Source organism: Dama dama, chromosome 33, assembly GCF_033118175.1.
Source record: "Dama dama isolate Ldn47 chromosome 33, ASM3311817v1, whole genome shotgun sequence".
In the NCBI taxonomy this organism is placed as follows: domain Eukaryota; kingdom Metazoa; phylum Chordata; class Mammalia; order Artiodactyla; family Cervidae; genus Dama; species Dama dama.
This window is the reverse complement of record NC_083713.1, coordinates 58098232-58124546: the sequence shown is the minus strand read 5'-3', so window position 1 is coordinate 58124546 and position 26315 is coordinate 58098232. Positions and strand designations below refer to the sequence as shown.

Sequence of the window (26315 nt, the reverse complement as noted above, 5' to 3'; positions counted from 1 at the left end):
TGACATTTGCATAGCTAATAGTCCTTTCAATGTGCATTGATACCTCCATTAAATTTAATGACTTTTAAATCAGTGATGGAAGAACGAGAGTCAGAATCCTTGAAAAAGGGGTTACGACTACTTGAGACGCCTCCTTCCATGTAATAGTCCCCGTTTTAGAGCTACTGCAGGTAATCGGAGACATTTTTCTTATCAGAGAGCTTGTTGCTGACACAAGTGGTTGAAGACATCACCTTTCAAATAAATACACCTGGCACACCCCTCAAAATCATCTTCCAGAACCCAGACTTTTCCCTTATAGATGGACATTATATATAAACTGAAAATTCAATTGACGTTCTACTTGGTTTCCTTTCAGAGTTTTATCAATATTTAAAACAGTTTTACCTCTATAAAAAAGTATTTTTTATTTATCTTACATAATTGAGAAATTACCATAAAAGGCTAAAATACTATATCTTCATTAATTCTCAGTTTATTACCTCGGTGTATTCTATAGCCTGCTACATCAAATGCATTTCTTTTCATTAAAAAATGCTTCTGATGATGATTGAGTTTTATAACTAGTTCACAAAATCATATAAATTGGTATTTCCCAAGAATTATTAGTCATAATGTTAGTGTGACCCTGGAAGAGGGAGAAGACAGTATTTTTTTTTCTTTTGCTTTTCTTTTGAAATATTAAATTAGGCAAGGTATGCTTTTCCATCTCTACTACATTTTATGAACCCATTCATCAAATCCTGGTGCCCTATTCCTACAATTACATGTCCATATCTTTGCTAAGTTCTTCTCCCTTCCCTTCCTTAAGACAACACACAAATTCTAAGGTAACTCCAAATGTTCCTTGACTGGAATCACTTACCTCACATCTCCAAATTAAAGTACTCAGTTCTAAGGTTATTTGTTCTGTACTCAGTTCTAAGGTTATTTGTTCTAGACCTAGTTGTCATTTTTCAAAGATAGTCATCCCTATTAGCCAGAGCTAATCTCTAAGTGGTGGAACTTTGGACAGTGTCATTGGAAGAATTTCAAGCAATGATAAATTATCTGGGGACAGGCACAACAGACAAATAGATCAGCAAACACTGGGAACCTTTGTCTAAGGTACAAAATCATATACTATTTAAAAAAAATTTATTCCTTAATCAGAGGAAAATTGATTTACAAATGTTATGTTGGTTTTTGCCATACAACCACAAAAATCATACACTTTTGACTTTGATAATATCTTCTCTTTTCCACAAATTCCATGGTTCTTTTTTTTTTTTTTTCATGTGCACTAATACCAGCAGTGAAGTACTAGAAAAAATTGCTAAGTAAGTGTTCATAAATCAGAGATACTGTTTTTTTTTTTTCTCTTCAAGAATATATTTACTTATTTGATAGTTATTACAGGTTTCTCAAAACTTTCTCACTCATTAGTGCTAATATGTGTGAACTGAGAAATTTTTCTTTCAGAGTTTTATTTTGAAAATCTTTATAATATCATTTAAAGATGTTGGAAGACACAGGAAGTCTTCTAACACACATACTGTTTTCCAATATGTCTATGGAAAACACAAAATGTTGATATAGATGAATTTTCATATCAGAGACACGTCCTAAGGCTACAGCTACACACAGAAAAAAACTTACAAAATACTGAACTATATTTTACTATACTTCAAAACCAGTACTTTAAAGATAAAGAAGCAATAAATCAACTAGGATCCTTATTAAACATTTCTTGTTAACATACTTTATCACTTTGAGACTAACTGGTTAAGTTTGTTTTTCCACAACACTTTGAAATGTACTTCAAGAATAATACACTTTAATTAAAACATGAAATTATTTATTTTTTTTTCCTGCAGCATTCTCACATCCATTGTGATATTTGCATCTTTTGCAGTGCAGATGTGTGTTCTGAGAACTGCCAAAGTTTGAGATGAATCCTCACAACCTGAAAGAGTACCTAATGATCGACCCTGTCACCAGGTAGAAGCTCAGGGCTTCATCTTTCAAAAATCACCTAGATTGAAGTGGGTCTCTGGCAAAATTCCATGAAGCAGGTTTTCCAAGACTCAATTCCCTCAATAGTGGTATAAGAAGAAAACAATGATTTCTATTCTATGTGGAACACCAAAGGTATTAATCTGAGAAGCTTACTTGTGCTGATATGATCAGATTTGCTGCTCTTTGGGGCAGGTCTCTCACACTGTGTGCCCGACCAGTTGGTGGAGCACCTGGAAAGATAAAAACAACACAAAACAAATCAATGAGTAACAAAATGCACAAGTTGGCTAATGTGGTGACTTCAACCAAATGAAATGAAAGAGAAGCCAGCTATCATAGTTTATGAATACTAAATAGAGATTTCTGCTAATTTCCCACATATTGTCAGTATGCTGAGGGTAACGTTCATTGAACTTCACTTGTTAAAATACTTTTTTAAAATTTGAGTTTACATGCATTATTCTTTATTCTATGTTAAACTTAAATTTGGCAGATTTTACAAAACTGAAATTTTAATTAAGAATTGAAATTAATTTGAGAAATATTTAAAATTATGCTACTATAAAAATGGAGCTTGCCTGTCAAGCAAATCCTTGTTTATTAAATTTCTGTGATTTATTTTTGCTGGTTGTAACTCCAAAATGAAACTAATTACCAAAGAGCAAATGGTCTTCTGTCTCATTGTTCAAAGTGGAGAATTTTCATTCTTCTAAATCATAGATAAGGAAATATAGTGCTTTCCCATGTAAGATCATACTTCTATTACCATGAAATCAAGAGAATATGCCCAAATTTTCATTCAGAGAATTTGTCTTGCCCATACAGGACATTAACAGAGAATTTGTCTTGCCCATACTTGACATTATGATGGGAAGTTTAACAGAGGATTAAAATAATAGATCTGATTAAAATTCTTCATTTAAAAATAAATCATAACCATATAATTAGCTGATTGCATCAAAATGAATGCTAGAATGGTTTTAGCTGTGTTTGAACAAGGTCTGCTGGCTAACACAAGATACCTCTGTGCATCTGTCTGAGGAAATCCATAGAGAAACCATTTAAATTGGCTTCAGTTCTTATTTAAAATGACTGCCAAATATCACCATATCAAGAATAGTTGTACACAACAAAAGAACAGATTCGAGTCATTCCAAGTAGATCTCTTTGGGCATAGTGGCCAAACTAAATGACTGCAATTTCTAGGTCTCTGCCAATTCTGTCATAGCCAATTCAGATAGCTGAACCCGTTTTAGAACTAGGCTTCTATGATGCCATGTGAATTTTTTGTGGTATTTGTGAAGACAGTATTTGGTGTCCTAAAACACAGGCAAGAGCTCATAAAATTATCATACTGACAAACTCAAATTATAAAAATTTTTTTTCACAAAAGCATTATTTTGTTCACAAAAGGAAATATTCAACTTCAGCATAATTGACAATAATGTTAGTATTCAAGAATATAGTTATTTGATTAATAATATTACATACAGAGTGTGATTTAAATGGAAATTAATATCATTATAATTACTATTTTGTCATTTTTTCATGCATTATCCAAATTTTTGTTCAGAACTTTTATAAAAATTAACATATATTTCACATATATTATATTTATTATATACTATAATACAAATAAATCATTAAAATAGATAAATAAGTTTAAGGCCAGTTCTGACTCTGTCTATATTATGAAGTGAGGTAATGAAATGAGCATATTTCAAACAAGTATAATCAAGTGAACAACCAATAAAATCATTGATATTAAAAAGTAATTCCTTTTCTTCCTTAGCTGTGGTTTTATGGATGAATAATTTAGAAAATTGTTCCAGTTCTTCAGTTTCTAATTCTTGATAGAGTCCAAAGATAATTAGGCAGAGCTGTTTAGGCAGATTTTGCAAACATGTTGTTAGAATGAATTCTAATCATTGCAAAATTCCTTTTTGTTTTATGTTACATGTGTCGAATCTTTCTGATTGACCACTGAAGATATTTTCCATGCTCCAATGAAAAAAATAATTCTGATTATTTGGTAGTTTTATTATACAAGTGATGTGTACAAAGGTGCTTTGTGCAATCATGTTGAAATATTGATTAAAATATCAAATTTGCTCCTTACATTACCTCTGCGGATTAAGAAACAACAATAACAAAAGCAATCTAAATCAGGGTTCATGTTAAATAAGAGAAATGATCTGAGATACATTTTATGTTACTAGAGGTAAGAACCTCCAGGGCTCATCATTACACTGAGATGCTTAGAAGAAAAAAAAATGGAATTTCTTAGGAACTGAAGTAAATGCTAATTGATCAGATGTTCTGATATGACATCATATGTTTTATGTATTTTAGAAAATTATTAAAAATATGCCTTTAGAACTCCAAAAGGGAAGAGAGGGATTTTTAAACAAAGAGGATAAGAATGCTGTAATATTTTATTCAAAAATTTGAAATTATTTAAGTAGTACAGGTGGTATTTGCTAACAATATTGACTAATTTTCTATTTTATCCATAGCTTGGCATCCACTATTTATATTAGATAAATTATATCACTTGCTAGTGGTCATGATGCTCCTCTCCTGTTTTGAGGAAGTACACATAGATTCTTAATTTTCAAGGAATATTTTCTTTGTTACATATTGGAAATAAGTCTCAAAGACTGTGCCAGAGAAATAATTAATTTTAGTAATTCTGTTTCTCAATCAATTGATGATCACCTTGCAATTTCCCCTATACTCCTTATAAAATAATGTTTTATGGCCAAAGATAAAATATGTTCCATTCATCTACATTTGTTCCAGTCTTAAAAAATAATCCTTTCTGAGATATTAAATCAAATAGAAGTCATTATTCTCATTGCCTACCTTGAAAAATTACGTTAGGCATTTGCTGCTCCACAAGTTCTTCCAATGACTGATTTAAGACCAAGTATTTTTACCATCTTTATAGAAATTCGTAAATCTTCATTCTCTAAGTAGACTACAATAATCAAAGCCATTAATGGCAGATCATTTAAGAACTAAAATGTGTGTGGATCATCAAAATTTCCTGTTGAATTCCTATTGAATTATTTGCATAATCATGCTGACTATAATAATTTCTGGCATCTGTCTATTTGTCATTTTCCTCAGGAAGAATCCATGGTCCATGCCCTAGTCATCTTTAATCTGTACTATTGCAATCTACTGTTTTCTGCTATTCATCTTTGGATAATAGTCTTTGAATTAGCCCTGCATGGCTCTCCCAAGAAATCATTTTCTTTTTCTCTAACACCATAAACATGTTTATCATTCCTTTAAAATTTATTCTACATTTTCCCCCACTGTCCTTTACTGTAAAACAATGAAAATCAGTTTCTTTTTATACCAATCTGAATTATTTAACTTTTTAAATACTTTCACGAATTTTAGATTCATGAAATCTAAAATTCATGAAAGTATCGTTGGATCATGAATGTATAGGCAGATATAAAGTCAGATAGATTCTTATTTATTTGAACAATCATTTATCCCTTTCACATTATAGTATGAAGATATTCCGTTCACAGTTTTTTAAAGTCAGTAGCTGCCTGGTATAGGGATATTGATTTAACAGTCTTTTTGATTTCTCCCCTTTTCTCCAAGGCCAGTGACATTAAAAAGAAAGACTGTTTATTGTATGTCGTTTTCCTAATCTGATTCTTTCCTCTGTGTTACACATTAGACTAATGATTATCAAATTGAAAAATGAAAGTTGAAATTCTGGAGGCCCATATACCAGAGCTTTTCATTAAGCAGCTTGGAGTTGTGGCCAGAAATCTGCATTTTAACAAACTGAGCCTGATGCAAGTAATTCACAAATCACATTCTAGGAAATATTTGTTCTTATATCAAACACTGTTGAATCATTAAAAAAAAAAAAAAGGATAGGAATAATAATATGCATGCCCAGCAAGACTGTTCAAAAGGTTAAATGATATTGGTAGAAGTTCTTAACACTACCTGAAAGTAACTGAGCGGAGTTTTGTTTTGGATAACTAATTCTTATCTGAATGCTAGTATATGAAATGCGTGAACAGTTAACTTATTGTTAACTGAGTGTACAATTATAGTGCTAAGTTGCTTCAGTTGCGTATGACTCTTTGCGACCCTATGGACCATAGCCTGCCATGCTCCTCTGTCCAAGGGATTCTCCAGATATAGTCTGTCGTTAAGTCACTAAGTCCTGTCTGGCTTTTTGCAACCCTATGGACCATGGACCATAGCCTACCAGGCTCTTCTGTCTATGGGAATTCCCAGGCAAGAATTCTGGAGTGGGTTGCCATTTCCTTCTCCAGGGGATCTTCCCAACCCAGAGATCAAACCCACGTCTCTTGCATGGCCAGGTGGATTCTTTACCACTGAGGTACTTAGGAAGCCCCTAATTGTATACTTACAAGATTCTATATTTCAATTGTAATTTTCTGTAACAGGGAGAATTTGCCTTTTTGTAAAGACTATAATGTAGCCTCTATTACTATATTATACACAATAAATATTTTCAGGCTATCAAAATAAGTTTTGCATATATAAGGGAAAATATAATCCTTAAAAAAGAACAGTTTTTACAATAAAACATAAATATAAGATACATAGTTAAACTGTTCAAAATAATAAGAGCTCTGAAGTACTGGAGTGATTTTACAAAAAAGAACTGAAATCAGATAAAATGCTGAAGGTGTATTAAAATCTTAGGTATTGTCTTTCACTGTAACGATGATCAATATGTGGACTACTCATGTCATTTTGTGGAACTGTGGCTTAGAGTCACCTACTTTGAGAGGACTTCAAAATAAAATGAGATTAATATCTTCTTCCTCTTTTCATCAAATTTAAAGGTCACGTGACACTTCTGATCAAAGTGAAATTCAAAGCTGAACCTTAAAGCAATTTGAAATTTAATTTCTCCTCTTATATGCTAGGCTGCCATTATTAACCATGATGATGGAGACATTCAGAAAGAAAAATCTTTTAATATACCCTTTTCTTTCTACATGTAGGGGGAAAATATGGCATAAAGGGATTAAAGAAGCCTTAGAAATCGTGTGCATATTGCCATGCATGTTTTCAGTTCAGTTCAGTTCAGTTCAGTCACTCAGTCATGTCCGACTCTTTGCGACCCCATGAATCACAGCACGCCAGGCCTCCCTGTCCATCACCAACTCCCGGAGTCTACCCAAACCCATGCCCATCGAGTCTGTGATGCCATCCAGCCATCACATCCTCTGTTGTCCCCTTCTCCTCCTGCCCCCAATCCCCCTCAGCATCACGGTCTTTTCCAATGAGCCAACTCGTTGCATGAGGTGGCCAAAGTATTGGAGATTCAGCTTCAGCTTCAGCATCAGTCCTTCCGATGAACACCCAGGACTGATCTCCTTTAGGATGGACTGGTTGGATCTCCTTGCAGTCCAAGGGACTCTCAAGAGTCTTCTCCAACACCATAGTTCAAAAGCATCAATTCTTCGGTACTCAGCTTTCTTCACAGTCCAACTCTCACATCCATGCATGACCACTGGAAAAACCATAGCCTTGACTAGACGGACCTTTGTTGACAAAGTAATGTCTCTGCTTTTTAATATGCTATCTAGGTTGGTCATAACTTTGCTTCCAAGGAGTAAGCGTCTCTTAATTTCATGGCTGCAATCACCATCTGCAGTGATTTTGAAGCCCCCCAAAAATAAAGTCTGACACTGCTTCCATTGTTTCCCCATCTATTTCCCATGAGGTGATGGGACCAGATTTCATGATCTTAGTTTTCTGAATGTTGAGCTTTAAGCCAACTTTTTCACTCTCCTCTTTCAGTTTCATCAAGAGGCTCCTTACTTCTTCTTCACCTTCTGCCATAAGGGTGGTGCCATCTGCATATCTGAGGTTATTGATATTTCTCCTGGCGATCTTCATTGTGCTTCATCCAGCCCAGGGTTTCTCATGATTTACTCTGCATGTAAGTTAAACAAGCAGGGTGACAAGATACAGCCTTGAGGTACACCTTTCACGATTTGGAACCAGTCTATTGCTCCATTCCAGTTCTAACTGTTGCTTCCTGACCTGCATACAGGTTTCTCAAGACTTGGGTCAGGTGGTCTGGTATTCCCATCTTTCAGAATTTTCCACAGTTTATTGTGATCCACACAGTCAAAGGCTTTGGCATAGGCAATAAAGCAGAAATAGATGTTTTTCTGGAACTCTCTTGCTTTTTCGATGATCCAGCAGATGTTGGCAATTTGATCTCTGGTTCCTCTGCCTTTTCTAAAACCACCTTGAACATCTGGAAGTTCTTGGTTCACGTATTGCTGAAGCCTGGCTTGGAGAATTTTGAGCATTACTTTACTAGCATGTGAGATGAGTGCAATTGTGTGGTAGTCTGAGCATTCTTTGGGATTGCCTTTCTTAGGGACTGGAATGAAAACTGACCTTTTCCAGTCCTGTGGCCACTGCTGAGTTTTCCAAATTTGCTGGCATATTGAGTATAGCACTTTCACAGCATCATCTTTCAGGATTTGAAATAGCTCAGCTGGAATTCCATCACCTCCACTAGGTACCCCACAAATCTCATTCAATAAAAATTAAAACTATGATTACATTTGTGCATCAGATTTATAAAACTATACTTTCATACAGTGATAAAAATTCAAAAATTAAAAGTCACTTGCAAATTTTTTTCTGATTAATTTTGTAAATTTCATCCTTTTGGTGCACAAACATGACTGCATTTGTGTGACATTCCTAACTTTAAAGCTCTGCACTCTGTATAGACCCCAGCACCTTTTATGCCCCCTCTTCTTACAGACAGTAATAGTGTAAAATGCAAAATGTTTTACTGCATTTGGAAAAGATTTTTTTTATTAATTGACCAGTTTGTTAACTATACTTTGAAATATTTTTAATCCATTTGTGTTTTACAATTTTCTGAGATAAAATTATTTCATATATACATAAAGATTTATAATTTTTAACATGCTTCAAACATTTCCCATCATACCTTTGATGTAAAATTTGCATAAAGTTCAATTAATATTTGCTATACTTTGTGCCAGGTCCTAGGATAAGTATTTTCATATGAAAAATATCCTTGTTCAGCTTCTATAATAACCCATGAGTTTTAATGATTCATCTTATGAAATGAAGAATTGTGTTCAAATGATTTTCCTGAAAAATCATAGCTAATAGGCAGGAGAAATAAAATGTGGAGTTTTCATGATCCTTCTAACTCTAACACAGAAGTAGCAAAAATGCTGTTCCTTACTCTCTCCTGCCAAGAGAGTATCAGTCCCTTAATAAGAAAGTAGAAATATTATCTGAACAAAAAGAAAATCAATGCATTTTTTGAGCAGTAAAATTGTTAGAATTACCACATAGGCTCACTACTATGGTCAGTGATGTCTCTTACTGGCAGTGACAGGGAAGGACATGTTGTTGAATAGTGTTAATATTCTTCCTAATACCAGCTTCACATGGTTGCATGGGTTCCAAAAAAGCTGTGTAAGATCCAAGATTCATCAATTATATACTCATCTATATCATTACTTGATGTGATTTTGAATTTCTATAGCGATTTACTGTATATTTCATTCATTTGAAATATATTTTGGTTTGTATTACAATTTTTTTGCATTTTTTATTAGAATATAGTTGCTTTACATTGTTGCATTAATTTCTACTCTCCAGTGAAGTGAATGAGCCATATGCATGCATAAACCCCTCCCTCTTGGACCTCCCACCCACCCCACCACCATCCCACCTTCTAGGTCATGAGACCATGATTAACATATATACACTATCGTGTGTATATAAAACACAAGAAGCTCAGCTCAGTGTTCTGTACTATAATTTCTGTTTATTCAGTATTATTCTCTATCAGAATTTGACTGTCCTTTTTTACACTGAAATAGCTATGTATTACCCTGCTTTGCATTCTTCAAAAAGCTTAAGGTAGTATCATAAATTTATGTTTGCTCTAATAACTATACTTGATTCAACTCCATAATTATACATTATTAATGCCTAGTTTTAAAATATGACATTAAATCATTATGTAACCTGGTATGGATACAATTAGTAAAACAAAGCGAATCTTACTTTAATCTTAAGGACACTTGATCAGAAAGAATTCTTGATTTCTGAGAAGGGTTAATGTTATAAAGTAAAATAGTAATGAGATATTCAATAAACTCTGACCAACAATTATTTTAGGAAAAGTAAAAGTTAATGAGGAATTTCAATGGAAGAAGTGGCCATGAAAGAAATAAAAAGTAACACAGTGGATTATTTAAAGTGATTTATTTGAAGAAATAAGGAGAAATATAAAAGAAAAGATAAAATCTAGTTTGCCAAAAAGTTATCCATAAAAGGAAGTTTGTCAAGACTGGCTAGTCTTAAGTTAGAAATGTTTGAACATAAAATTCTGTGCGGCCACTTGAGCAGAAATGGCCACTGAAGTGTAAAATTATGATTCAATAAGTATTAAAGAAAGAACAAAATCTCTAGTAATGGAAAACTTCTACCATCTAGATATTCTACATGAAAATTTATTAAAAGCAGCTCTGAAAGGCATAATGTGTGCTTTTTATAGAGTGAATAGATGATTTCTACTTGCATCAAATAAAAAGGAAAGGACCAGTCAGAAGTTTAGTGTTAAGTGGTAAGGTGTACGTAACAGGGTCTCCTTCGTGTCTGTCGCGGAGGACTTAGCCTCTGGATGAGCGAGGGCTCTGGGCCTTTGGACTGCCACCTAGCGGCCGAGTCGGCCCTTGCCGCGGAGCCGCCCACTTGGGGCCTGTGTGCTGGATCTTGCGGGCGCCTCTGATTGACCCGACCAGCGGTGCCGCCTCTGGCCTCTGGCTAACCCGAGGGCAGACAGAAATGAAGACATACATATAGGATATTATATTGGAAACAGTGGTTATAACCCTGTAGCTAAAGGTGAGAAGAAAAACAATGTATCCTGAAATACCGGTGGAAAGTTCTATCTACATGATGTCAAGATGAACGCTGCTGCCAAGCCGCTTCAGTCATGTCCGACTCTGTGCGACCCCACAGACGGCAGCCCACCAGGCTCTGCCGTCCCTGGGATCCTCCAGGCAAGAACACTGGAGTGGGTTGCCATTTCCTTCTCCAGTGCATGAAAGTGAAAAGGGAAAGTGAAGTCACCCAGGTCATGTCTGACTCCTAGCGACCCCATGGACTGCAGTCTACCAGGCACCTCCATCCATGGGATTTTCTAGGCAAGAGTACTGGAGTGGGTTGTCCTTGCCTTCTCCAGCCAAGATGAATAACCTGTCCCAAAACTGGATTAAAAATATTCCAAGTCAGGGCTGGAGGAGGGGGCGGGGGGCGGGGGGGGGGGGGGGGGGATGAGGATGAAAATCTCTATGCTTAGTGGACATAAAGTAATTTTCTACCTGAATATTTTATGTTTCAGTACCAAATAAGAGTAAACAGTAAATTTTTTTTGTGCGAAAACTTAATGAATACCCTTCGTAGTTCTTAGGGTTTCTGTGCTGCAACATGGTAAAATCGAAAACAAATTATGGTGGGGATATCTGACATATTCAACTGCAGTCATTAAGTATTGTTCAAGGCATATTTACCCTACACAAATTTGGGGCAATGATAAGGATACCAGAAAGAGTTAATACAAAGTTTTGAGAGTGTGAATGTGTTGATAAGTGAAAGATAGTTCTGATTCTCTAGAAAATATTTATTTTCAGTTGAAGAGCACATATCCCCTTCATGGATCACAGTCTTGTCATGGTGAATGAGATTTTGGTAACTCAATGAAGCTATGAGCCTTGTCATGCAGGGCTACACAAGATGGATGGTCATAGTGAAGAGTTCTGGCAAAACAGGGTCCACTGGAGGAGGAAATGGCAAATCATCCCAGTATGCTTGTCAGGAGAATCCATGACCAGAATGAAAATGCACAAAGATAAGACACTGAAAGATGAGTCCCCCCAGGTCAGAAGGTGTCCAATATAATACTGGGGAAGAGCAACGGGAAATTACTAACAGTTCCAAAAATAATGGGGTGCTGGGCCAAAGTGGAAAGGACACTCAGTCATGGATGTGTCTGGTGGTGAAAGTAAGCCCGATGTTGTGAGGAACAGTATTGCATAGGAATCTGGAATGTTAGGTCCATGTTGTTGTTGTTCAGTTGTTCAGTCTTGTCCAGTTCTTGGAGATCCATGGTGTGCGGCATGCCACGCTTCTGTGTCCTTCACTATGTCCTGGACTTCACACAAACTGATGTCCATTTGATGATGCCATCCAACCGTCTCATTCTCTGTCACCCCCCTTCTCCTGCCCTCAGTCTTTCCCAGCATCAGGGTCTTTTCCAATGAGTCAGCTCTTTGCATCAGGTGGCCAAGGTATTGGAGCTTCAGCTTCAGCATCAGTCCTTTCAATGAATATTTAGGGTTTATTTCCTTTAGGATTGACTGATTTGATCTTGCAGTCCAAGGGACTCTCAAGAGTCTTTTCCAGCACCGTTGTTTGAAATTTCATGAATGAAAGTAAATTGGATATGGTCAGACAGGAGATGGCAAGAGTATAACATTGACATCTTAGCATTCAGTGAATTGAAATAGATGGGAATGGGCAAATTTAATTCAGATGACCATTATATCTACCACTGTGGGCAAGAATCCCTTGGAAGAAATGGAGTAGCCTCATAGTCAACAAAACAATCCAAAATGGAGAACTTGGGTGCAGTCTCCAAAATGAATGATCACAGTTCATTTCCAAGGCAAGCCATTCAACATCACAACAATCCAAGTCTATGCCCCAACCACTGATGCTGAAGAAGCTGAAGTTGACTGGTTATTTGAAGACCTACAAGACCTTCTAAAACTAACACCAAAAAAAGATGGCCTTTTCATAATAGGGGATTTGAATGCAAAAGTATGAAATCAAATTTACCCAGAATAATAGGCACGTTTGGCCTTGGAATACAAAATAAACCATGGGAAAGCCTAACAGAGTTTGTCCAGAGAACACACTGGTCTTAGCAAACACCCTTTTCCAACAACCTAAGAGACATCACCAGATGATTATGGACACATGGACATCACCAGATGGTTAACATCGGTATCAGATTGATTCTGTTCTTTGCAGCTGAAAATGGAGAAGCTCTATACAATCAGAAAAAACAAAACCTGGAGCTGACTCTGGCTCAAATCATGAACTCCTTATTGCAAAATTCAGGCTTAAATGGAAGAAACTAGGGAAAACTATTAGGCCATTCAGATAATACCTAAATCAAATCCCTTATGATTACACAGTGTAGGTGACAAATAGATTCAAGGGATTAGATCTGGTAGACAGAGTGCCTAAGGAACTATGGACTGAGGTTCATGACATTATACAAGACGCAGTGACTAAAACCATCCCAGAGAAAAAGAAATGCAAGAAGGCAAAGTGGTTGTCTGAGGATGCTTTACAAATAGTTGAGTAAAGAAGAAAAGAAAAAAGCAAGAGAGAATGAGAAAGATATAACCAACTGAATGCAGAGTTCCAGAGAATAGCAAGGAGAGATAAGGAGCCCTTCTTAAATGAAAAAAGCGAAGAACTAGAGGAAAACAATATAATGGGAAAGACCAGAGTTCCCTTTAAGAGAACTGGAGATATCAAGGAAGCATTTCATGCAAGGATGGGCATGATAAAAGACAGAAACTGTGAGGACTTAATAGAGAAATAAAGAAAGTGAAGTCGCTCAGTTGTGTCCAACTCTTTGCAACCCCATGGACTGTAGCCTACCAGGTTCCTCCATCCATGGGATTTTCCAGGCAAGAATACTGGAGTGGGTTGCCATTTCCTTCTCCAGAGGACCTATTAGAAGCAGAATAAATTAAGAAAAAGTGACAAGAACACACAGAATAACTATACAGAAAAGGTCTTAATGACCTGGATAACCACGATGGTGTGGTCACCCACATAGAGTTGAACATCCTGGAATGTGAAGTCAAATGGCCTTAGAAATGAAGAAAGCTAGTGGAGATGATGAAATCCCAGCTGAGCTTTTTAAGATCTTAAAAGATGCTGCTGCACTTGATATATCAACAAATTTGGAAAACTCATCAGTGGCCACAGGACTGGAAAAGATCAGTTTTTATTCCAGTCCTAAAGAAGGACAGTACCAAAGAATGTTCACACTACTGGACAATTGTGCTCATTTCACATGTTAGCAAGGTTATACTCAAAATCCTTCCAGCAAGGCTTTAACAATATGTGAACCTCCAGATGTACAAGATGGGCTTTGAAGAGACAGAAAAATCATAGATCAAATTGCCAGCATTTGCTGGATCATAGAGAAAGCAAGAGAATTCCAAAAAATAATCTACTTCTGCTTCATAGATAATGCTACAGCCTTTGACTCCATGGATCACACCAAACAGTGAAAAATTTTTAAAGAGATGGGAGTACCCAACCACCTTACCTGTCTCCTGAGAAACCTGTATGTGGGTCAAGAAACACCAGTTAGAACTGGACATGGAACAACTGGTTCAAAATTAGGAAAGGGGTATGACAAGGCTGTATACTGTCCCCCTGATTATTTAACTTACAGGCAGAAAACATCATGTGAAACACTGGACTAGCTGAATCACAAGCAAGAATAAAGATTGCTGGGAGAAATACCAAACAACCTCAGATATGCTGATAATAGCACTCTAATGGGAGAAAATGAGGAGGAACTAAGAGCCTCTTGATGAGGGTGAAAGAGGAGAGTGAAAAAGTTGGCTTGAAAGTCAACATAAAAAAAATAAGATAATGGCATCCAGTCCTGGTCCCATGACCTCATGGAAATAGAAAGGGAAAAGTTGAAGCAGTGACAGATTTTATTTTCTTGGGCTTCAAAATTACTGCAGACAGTGACTGCAGCCATGAAATTAAAAGATGCTTGCTCCTTGGAAGGAAAGTTATGACAGATCTAGACAGCATATTAAAAAGCAGAGACATCACTTGGCTGACAAAGATCCATACAGTCAAAACTATGGTTTTTCCAGTAGTTATCTATGTTTTCCTGAGATCCTGGATAGTTGATATCTGCCAGAAGGGTCACAGTATGAGATCAGGTCTCCAGAGGAGACATACAACACACATGAGTTGGTGCTTTTGAGGCGCAACCGGGAAGCCAAAAGGCCAGGACCCACGACAGTGCACTCGCCAAATCCTGGTCACCTGAGCTGCTCAGACCAGGGAAAGGCACAAAATGCACGCTCAAACCACAGAGACTAAGCCAGAACAGTGTCTGAGTATCTCTTGTGAAGGTACAGGTCATCCGTGGCCTGCTACAGGGGCTCTGGGTGCAGCAGACCTGGGTATTGCATAAGCCCTCTGGGAGGAGGTCACCATTAACCCCACCATAGAACCACCAAAACTTACACAGGACTGGGGAAACAGACTCTTGGAGAGTACAAACAAAACCTTGTGTGTACCAGGACCAGGAGAAAGGAGCAGTAAGCCCATAAGAAACTGACCCAGACATGCCCATGGTGTCCAAGAGTCTCTGGCGGAGGTGTGGGTTGGAGGTGGCCTGCTGAAGAGTCAGGGGCACTGAGCGCAGCACCGCATGCATGGGGCCTTTTTTTTTTTTTTTTCATTTATCTTTATTAGTTGGAGGCTAATTACTTTACAATATTGTAGTGGTTTTTGCCATACATTGACATGAATCAGCCATGGATTTACATGTATTCTCCATCCCGATCCCCCCTCCCACCTCCCTCTCTACCTGATCCCTCTGGGTCTTCCCAGTGGACCAGGCCTGAGCACCTGTCTCATGCATCCAACCTGGGCTGGTGATCTGTTTCACCCTTGATAATATACATGTTTCGATGCTGTTCTCTCGAAACATCCGACCCTCGCCTTCTCCCACAGAGTCCCAAAGTCTGTTCTGTACATCTGTGCCTCTTTTTCTGTGGATAAGGAAGCTGTGGTACATATACACCATGGAATATTACTCAGCCATTAAAAAGAATTCATTTGAATCAGTTCTAATGAGATGGATGAAATTGGAGCCCATTATGCAGAGTGAAGTAAGCCAGAAAGATAAAGACCAATACAGTATACTAACACATATATATGGAATTTAGAAAGAAGGTAACGATAACCCTATATGCATGGGGCCTTTTGAAGGAGGTCACCATTGTCTTCATTACTTCCACCATGGTTTGGACTCAGGTCAAACAACAGGGATGGAACACAGCCCCGTCCAAGAGAAAATTGGATTAAAGATTTACTGAGCACTGCCCCACCCATCAGAACAAGACCCAGTTTCCCCCTCAGTCATTTAAGGATAAGTCTCTTATCCTTATCCATCAGAGGTCAGAGGGAATGAAAACCACAATCACAGAAAACTAACCAAACTGATCACATGGACCACAGCCTTGTCTAACTCAATGAAACTATGAGCCATGCCACATAGGGCCACCCAAGATGGATGGGTCATGGTGGACAGTTCTGAAAAAAAACATGGTTCACTGGAGAAGGGAATGGCAAACCATTTCAGTATTCTTGCCTTGAGAACCCCATGAACAGTATGAAAATACAAAAAGCAATGACACTGAAAGATGAACTCCGCAGGTCAGTAGGTGCCCAATATGTTACTGGAGAAGAGTGGAGAAATAGCTCCAGAAAGAATGAAGAGACATAGCCAAAGCAAAAACAACACCCAGTTGTGGATGTGACAGGTGATGGAAGTAAAGTCCGATGCTGGAAAGAGCAATATTGCATAGGTACCTGGAATGTTAGGTCCATGAATCAAGGCAAATTGGAAGTAATCAAACAGGAGATGGCAAGAGTGAACATCGACATCATTTTAGGAATCAGTGAACTAAAATGGAGTGGAATGTGTGAATTTAACTCAGATGACCATTCTATCTACTACTGTGGGCAAGAATCCCTTGGAAGAAATGGAGTAACCATCATAGTCAACAACAGAGTCCGAAATGCCATACTTGGATACAATCTCAAAAACAACAGAATGATCTTTATTCATTTCCAAGGCAAACCATTCAATATCATAGTTATCCAAGGCTATGTTCCCAACATTAATGCTGAAGAAGCTGAGGTTGAACAGTTCTATGAAGACCAATCAGACTTTCTAGAACTAACACCTCCAAAAGATGTCCATTTCATTTTAGTGGACTGGAATGCAAATGTAGGAAGTCAAGAGCTACCTGGAGTAATAGGCAAATTTGGCCATGGAGTACAAAACAAAGCAGGTCAAAGGCTAACAGAGTTGTGCCAAGAGAACACACTGCTCATAGCAAACACCTCTTCTAACAACACAAGAGAAGACTACACATTAACATCACTAAATGGTCTATACTGAAATCAGATTGATCATATACTTTGCAACCAAAGATGGAAAAGGTCTATACAGGCGGCAAAAATAAGACTGGGAGCTGACTGTGGCTCTAATCAAGAACTCCTTATTGCCAAATTCAGACTTAAATTGAAGGAAGTAGGGAAAACCACCAGACCATTCAGGTATGACCTAAGTCAAATCCTTTATGATTATACAGTGGAAGTAACAAAGAGATTCAAGGGATTAGATCTGATAGAGTGCCTAAAGAACTATGGAAGGACATTTGTGACATTGTACAGGAAGCAGTGATCAAGACCATCCCCAAGAAAAAGAAATGCAAAAAAGGCAAAATGGTTTTCTGAGGAGGCCTTACAAATAGCTGAGAAAAGAAGAGGAGTGAAAGGCAAAGGAGAAAAGAGATAGATATACCCATTTGAATGCAGAGTTCCAAAGAATAGCAAGGAGAGATAAGAAAGCCTTCCTCAGTGATCAGTGCAAAGAAAGAGAGGAAAACAATAGAATGGGAAAGACTAGATATCTCTTCAAGAAAATTAAAGATATCAAGGGAACATTTCACGCAAAGGTGAGCACAATAAAGCCCAGAAATATTTGCACCTAACAGAAGCGGAAGATATTGAGAAGAGATGGCAAGAATACACAGAAGAAATATGCAAAAAAGATCTTAATGGCCCAGATAACCAGGATGGTGTGATCACTAACCTAAAGCTAGACATCCTGGATTGCAAAGTCAAGTGGGCCTTAGGAAGCATCACTACAAACAGAGCTAGTGGAAGTGATGGAATTCCAGTTGAGCTATTTCAAATCCTAAAGGGTGATGCTGTGGAAGTGCTGCACTGAATATGCCAGCAAATTTGGAAAACTCAGCAGTGGCCACAGGAATGGAAAAAGTCAGTTTTCATTCCAGTCCCTAAGAAAGGCAATCCCAAAGAATGCTCAAACTACTGCACAATTGCACTCATCTCACATGCTAGCAAAGGAATGCTCAAAATTCTCCCAGCCAGGCTTCAACAGTACATGAACCGTGAACTTCCAGATGTTCAAGAAGGATTTAGAAAAGGCAGAGGAACTAAACAAAAGATTAAATTGCCAACATCTGCTGATTCACTGAAAAAGCAAGAGAGTTCCAGGAAAATATCTACTTTTGCTTTACTGACTATGCCAAACTTTTGACTGTGTGGATCACAACAAACTGTGGAAAATTCTTAAAGAGATGGGAATATCAGACCCCCTGACCTGCCTCCTGAGAAATCTGTATGCAGGTCAAGAAGCAACAGTTAGAACTGCACATGGAACAACAGACTGGTTCCAAATTGGAAAAGGAGTATGTCAAGACTGTATATTGTCACCCTGCTTATGTAACTTATATGCAGAGTACATCATGGGAATGCTACCCTGGATGAAGCACAAGCTGGAATGAAGATTGCTGAGAGAAATATCAATAACCTCAGATATGCAGATGACACCACCCTTATGGCAGAAAGTGAAGAACTAAAGAGTCTCTTGATGAAAGTGAAAGAGGAGAGTAAAAATGTTGGCTTAAAACTTATCATTCAGAAAATTAAGATCATTGTATCCATACCCATCACTTCATGGCAAATAGTTGGGGAAACAATGGAAACAGAGACTTTATTTTTTGGGCTCCAAAATCACTGCAGATGGGGACTGCAGCCATGAAATTAAAAGACACTTGCTCCTTGGAAGAAAAGTTATGACCAACCTAGACAGCATATTAAAAAGCAGAGACATTACTTTCCCACAAAGGTCCATCTAGTCAAAGCCAGGTTTTTTCCAGTAGTCATGTATGGATGTGAGAGTTGGACTATAAGAAAAGCTGAGTACCAAAGAATTGATGTTTTTTAATCTGTGGTGTGGAAGAAGACTCTTGAGAAACCCTTGGACTGCAAGGAGATCCAACCAGTCAATCCTAAAGGAAAATAGTCCTGAATATTCACTGGAAGGACTGATGCTGAAGCTGCAGCTCCAATACTTTGGCCACATGATGGGAAGAACTAATTGGAAAAGACCCTGGTGCCTGGCAGAGATTGAAGGCAGGAGGAGAAGGGGATGACAGAGGATGAGATTGTTGGATGTCATCACTGACTCGATGGACATGAGTTTGAGTAGGCGCCAGGCATTGTTGCTGGACAGGGAGGCCTGGCATACTGCAGTCTGTGGGATCACAAAGATTTGGACATGATTGAGTAATTGAACTGAACTGATGTATGTATATGAGAGCTGAACCAAAAAGAAGGCTGAGCACCATTGAATAGATGCTTTTGAACTGTATTGCTAGAGAAGACTCTTGAGTGTCCTTTGGATGAAACTAGTCAATTCTGAAGGAAATCAACCTGAATATTCTTTGAAGGCATGATGCTGAAACTGAAGCTCCAATATTTTGGCCACCTGAAGTGAAGAACCAACTCATGGGAAAAGACCCTGATGCTGGGAAAGACTGAAGGCAAAAGAAAGAGAGGGTGGCAGAGGATGAGATAGATAGCATTATTGCTCAATGGACATGAATTTGAGTTAACCTTGGGAAATAGTGAAGGACAGGATAGCCTTGTGTGTTGCAGTCCATGGGGTTGGAAAGAGTTAGACATATCTTAGTTTTGAACAACAATAGCAACAAAAGTGCACATATGCTGAGCTATTGATGTTAGTCACTTTAATTTATAGTCTAAATCATTGGAATATAATTTTCATATACAAATACTCACCTCCTCTCTGGTACTTAAGAATAGCCTTTGTTATAGTTATAAGATTTTTACATACCCATCAAAAAAAAAATAACACTAAAGTTTTCTAGAGCCAAACATTTTTAATTGATAAAGGTACATTATATGGTATTAGTATTGATATCAATTTCCCAATTACTATCCATCAGTCCATTTTTTAATTTAAGAAATTAATTGCTTTTTAAAATAAAACAAGCAATCAAAAAGAGACAATGAAAAAAATTGAGAATGATTTGCTAAAATCAACTGCCAGTATGAATTAGCAAATTTGTCTATGCTGCATAAACGTTAATTAGTTGTGAAATACTCATCAGATATTTTTATCATTTATAGGAACATGTTGCAAACAAAAGCATCTGAAGCCTGATTACAAACGATGAACACTCACACACGTTTCTTTCTAATTCAAGTGTTATATGACTTTCCTGACTAAAGTGAGAAAGTTTATACGGGCAGTAGTCTAGAAATTAATTCAAGAAGTTTAGATATACATCTTCAAGAAATCTAAAATGCGATAGCCTATTACAGCAGTATCATTCATTATGAAGAATTGTCATTTGGTGAAAGTTATAAATATCTTTATATATTTGATCAGCATACAATCATAAATACAGTACATTCTATTTTTGTGTTTCTCTATTATACATGCATTCATAAACATCTAACTATGCATTTGCCTGTGACTCTGCTAGACTGTGACTACTTAAAAGTAGGGATCATCTAGTATTCATTTTTATATTTCTTCATGTCTTGAGCAATGTCTAGCACATCACCAGTATGTATGGCTAGTCAATCAATATGTTTGTGTTTGACAAAATGAAAGAACGGACATATGAAGGCATGGAGGATGCATGGCTGAACTCACATTAATACATATACATGTGCCACATACCATTCTATGAAGACTGTATAACTCCATTCATAAGAACGTGCCTGCAGCTAGTTATGAATCATTTCTCACTGAAAGGGATATTATTCCACTATGAGAAACACTTAACATTTAAGAATCACAGTAATAGGCAAATATTTTATTCCTTTCTCCTTTCTTCTCTTCTTCCCTTCTTTCTTTCTTCCCTTCCTTCAGCTATTCATTAATTTTTCCTTTTATAAAATGAGATTATCACATTTTTGCAGCTTGGGAATGTAAAATTTTTACTTATTCAATCTTGTAAATTGTGTGACACTTCTATTCTTGTCCCAAGATGCAGCCAACTAAAAAATGTTCATTTGCTCCCCATGACAAAAATTCTAAATGGGCAAATTGACATTGAAACCTTAATAAAAATTGAACAAATATGTAATTAAATGTAATTTAATTTAATTGATTCATTTAATTAATTGTCTAAAAATGCTGGCATGGTGTGACACAAATGACATGTGTGAGGTTTGGAATTAGACAGAACTGTGTTGTAATCTAATCTACCCTCCTCACAAAGGATATATCTTCTAGTAATTCACCCACTTCAGTTTGTTAGTTTATAAAAAAGGGGAGAGTAATACTCCCACTTTTGTTGCACATTTCCCACACATCTAGCCTCTAATGCTTCCACTTTGTTTTCCCCTTAAATACACTTTGTTTCCTATTTTATATTTTATTTTTCTATTGTATGTTTTCCTTTCACTACCTCAAAATTTTTTCTTCTTCCTTCTTTCCTTTGTTCCATTTTTTTTCTCTCTTTCTTTCTTTCATTCTTTTAGTTTTTCTTTTTGCAAGGCAATTTGAATATCATAAAAATAAAAAAAAATCTGGTTTCCTGAAAAATTAAATGATACAATGTAGATAAAATTTATACATCATCTAAGATAATTTAGTTCAAATGATGAATAATATTATGACTACTAAATTTAAAGATTGTATATGACACATCAGTATAAATATAATTTTTGTTTTTCTGCCCAAAGGAAACTGTGTTAGGCTAAAATTTCTATATACTTTTAACAAAATGGTTTTCTTCTGCTAATTTTCCAGTGTGAAAAAGAAGAAAATATTTTCTTAACTGATGATAATATAACAAATTTTTAATTTTTTTTATTTTACTCTTTAATCAGTGTTGGTGGTTAATCTATATTCATCTAATCCTTTTCTTGAAATTGTATAGGATTAGTTTGGAATTATTAAGTACTAGGTTGGGGGTTTATTGATTTTTTTTTTTTTTTTAACTTGTTCCAGGGCTTCCCAAGTGGAGCTAGTGGTAAAGAACCAGCCTGCCAATGCAGGTAGATATAAGAGATGTGGGTTTAATCCCTGGGTTGGGAAGATCCCCTGGAGAAGGGCATGGCAACCCACTCCAGTATTCTTGCCTGGAGAATCCCATGGAGCCTGGTGGGCTACAGTTTCATAGGATCACAAAGAGTCGGACATGACTGAAGCAACAAGATGAACGGGTACAGGATGGAACTTGAGCAGGAAATAAACTTTCACTGTTAAAAGTGTCTGAAATTTGTGCTTTTTCATAGCAATAAAATCTGGGGAATGCAGTCTAATAAGAGAGAGAAAAATAATTTAGATTGTTAAAGAGGTAACAACTACACCAATTAAAGTACTATGTAGTTATACTGCATTTGGCTTCTTTGGTTAATCTGATGTATTGATTATATTAAAGGCCAAGAATATGTTCCAGAGTCAAGGGAAAATAATGTGACTACATCAAGGCTTCATAACAATATTTGTTCAATATATAACTATGTAATGATTGTTTTCAGTTAGGCAGTGCCCCCTGTACTCTCAAAGCACAAACTGGACTTTGAACTTTTATAGAAAAATGTGGTATCTGTATTTTTTTTTTTCCCGCATGAAATGACTAGCATGGCGAAAACTAGAACAAGCTACAACTTGTTACCTGGAATAATAAAGGATAAATATTGATGTGACAGATTCTCTTGGCCTTTCCTCTTCCAAAAGACATGCACATTTCACATTTTGAGCTTTGACAATATGCCAAGGGGCAGAAAACAAATAAGGGATGTGCAGTGGTGACCTGACTCTTGAAATATGGACAACACAGGCTGCTAAATCTGAATTGCTCAAAAGCCCTGCTGAAAAGTTGTGATCTGTTTGAAATCACTTCTGACAACTTCCTTGGGTTCATCTCAAATATTCTCTATAGGGCCACTGGGTCACTGGTCCACACGGAGGGGTGTTGCCCAGTCTGATAGCGGAGCTAGAGAAGACTAAACCCTGCCGTCTCCTTTCAGCAAAGCCAGCAGTTTGAGAAACCGGGGCCTTATTTAGTTGCTGTAATGTAGAAGAATGATTCCTACCTTTTAAAAATGTGTGACAGAAACAGAAATCATTAACTCCTTCCCCTAAACTCTAACAGAGTTATCTCTAGGACCTGTTATTTCCTTATGTGTTTCTCACCCAAAGGACCTAGAAAACAATGTGAAACTTTTTAGAAAATAATGAGATGGAACAATCACGACCCCAAAGAAAATGACAAAATGCCTAATTTTCAGATCATTCTCTTAATGAATGTCCCTTTGGTACTTGTATATTCATTTTGCATCCTTCTGCATTTTTAAAATCTACTTTGAAAATGTTTTGAAAGCTAGTTCCTGTGTATTTTCTGAGGTGTTCGAAGGTGGACCTGCTGCCCTATCCTTCTCTCTTGCCCCTCATGGGACTTGAGCTGGACTTTATTTATGTAGTTCCCTTTTTAGTCACTATTGCTATTACTATCAAAGCACTTCTAATTATTTATTTATGCCATGTTTTCCTTATTTTTAATAATCAGCACTTTTTAAGAGCCTCACACTATTTTTTGCCTCCAAACTCCCAAGAGTCCAAATGATGCCAAGTTCTGATCATATTATATGATCTGCTTCAGCAGTTTTATGATTCTATTTTTTTTAAGTGTTTACTGTGTTGAAAACAATATTCTGTTTTTTTTTAATTGGTATTACATTTCTAATCCTTAAAATAACTGTAGTAAGTATAGGATCAGCATTTCCATATTAAGATGACAAATGAGTCAAAGAGAAAAAAAGTGAAACCAGCAAAACAAACTGCAATCTTGAGATGCAAGGTATTCTATTTCTTGGATCTTTTTTGTGCCCTGTTTAACAACAAATCACTTCTAAAATTTCATGTTTTTAATTAAATAATCGTCTTCCTATCTTTTGCAAATTGGGATTCATTTTAATATCTGTTTTTCAAATGCATGGTTTCTTATTCTAGCAGAGTACCATGTCATCACGTGACATCAGGAGGAGAAGCAGCTGACAGAAAATGAAATGGTTGGATGGCATCATCATCTCAATGGACATGAGTCTGAGCAAACTCCAGGAGATAATGAAGGACAGGGAGGCCTGGCCTGCTGCAGTCCATGGGGTCACAAAGAGTCCCATACAACTGAGCAACTGAACAACAACTGTGTCATCAAAACCATTTGAAAACACTCACATGATTGAGAAAATTTGTATGTCAGATGTTATTAGTGTTCCCCCGCTGCTTATGAATACATTTCAAATTTTAGCTAGACAGCCTATGTGCCTCAGAACTATTTCAGTGTATAACATTATTGTCCAACACTCCTCCAGGAGCACCACTTATCTTACACCACTCACATCCCCAGAGTCCCTGCCATATGCTTTCCTGCCTCATCTCTTTGCTCAAATAGATTAGAGTCCTTGAGGGTCAGGGGCTATACCTAACTTTCATCTCTTTCATTCTCTCTTTCTTTGTCAGAGAGAAAAATAGCAGAGTAAAAGCGACAAACAAAAAGACAGGAGAAGATCCAACAAAACTGAGTACAATTAAGTTCTAATAAGTTAAGATACTTATCTTAACTTTACTTACTAAGAAAACTAAGCCTATTTGGTTTCTTTTGTAGCGAGATATTTAACCTCAGTTCCAGAACACTCAGGAAACAGTGTTATAATAAACAGTGGTATAATAGTTTTAGAAGAAATCATAAAGATGAGAAGGAGAACCAAAAATCATGATGAAATGAATCATTCTATTTTTCTGACTCTTATAGTTTTTGAAAATGTATCAAGGAAGTAAGATGAGGTATTACAATGATGACAGGAGGATGCTCATATCATACGCTGTCAGATCTCATAATACAATACCGGCACTAGGACAGTATATTTCAGCAACATTAGTTAACACATATTACACGCAGAAAGCATGCTAGCTGCTGTAGCAAATAGATACTTCAAATACAACTTGTTACTTGAAGAAATTTACAATCTGCCAGAGAAGAACAGATATATACATTTAGAGGGGCAGGGAGTAGAACTGGCAGCATTCCCAAGTCAGTTTCAAAGAAATATGTTCCATGTCCAAAGGCCAATGGGAGACAAGAAGTCAACTCAATTCTAACCACAAATACGGACTATCATAATACGAAAAATGTGACCACACACATGCAGATGATTAGAGAAAGGAGATAATTGCATGGAAAACCATGTTTCTCAAGAAAAAAAAAAAAAGGAGAGAGAGAGAGAAAAAAAAAAATGATGCCCAAATAAATCTAACCAAACCATAACAAACAACAAACCCAGAAACAAAGGGAAACAGGAATATTTTGGGGAAAATCCTTATGCTCATAGCAGGTTATTTTTAGCTTCTGCTTGAAATGAAGAAGTAAAACATAAAAACTAACAGTGCTAAATTGTTTTTGACCACATGGAGAATTGGTCCTCCTATGTGCAAGAAGCAATAACATATATTATGAGAAATGTCTTGGAATTCTGCCATACCATTATTTTCAAAACAGTGTGTGCCAGAATTGATATGACTTCAAAAGCAGTATAATATGAGAGTTAGACTTTTTTGGTTCTCCCTTTTTGGTTGACAAAAAATGATTTTAAACTTGGCTTTTTCTTTTGAAAAAGACTGTGAATTACACAGAAACTTATTATTAGAAAGTAAATATTTCCCAAGTTCCACCAATAACAGTAATCATTCATCTTTCAGCTTCACTAGTCAAATATTTTAGTCTGTTTTGTTCACTGATATAATCTTCGGTGCCTAGGTTGTTGTCTGGGATATAGTAAGTGTTTAATACAAATTTGCTGATGAATTTAATGTAGCAAAAAAAGATTGCCAGTATTTTTGTTATCTAAAAAGGCAAGATGGGGAGAAACCAAGGGACGGACACCTGGGACTCTAGTACTTACAGACTGTGGCTCTCCTAAACTAGGTGTTCATATTAAGAAATAGGCAGAAAAGTTAGGCACCAGTAAGCTACATATATGCCCTGATATACTCTGGTACATTGAAGTATAAGGAA

General features: G+C 36.7%; 1 protein-coding gene across 1 annotated transcript in view; it reads right to left on the bottom strand.

Moving 5' to 3' along the window:
* LRP1B (LDL receptor related protein 1B) overlaps nt 1–26315 on the bottom strand; it is a 1867078-nt gene that overhangs the window by 11526 nt on the left and 1829237 nt on the right. The window contains exon 87 of the mRNA XM_061135390.1: nt 2152–2228. Coding sequence (XP_060991373.1) covers nt 2152–2228 — 77 coding nt within the window. The remainder of the gene's footprint in view (nt 1–2151; nt 2229–26315) is intronic.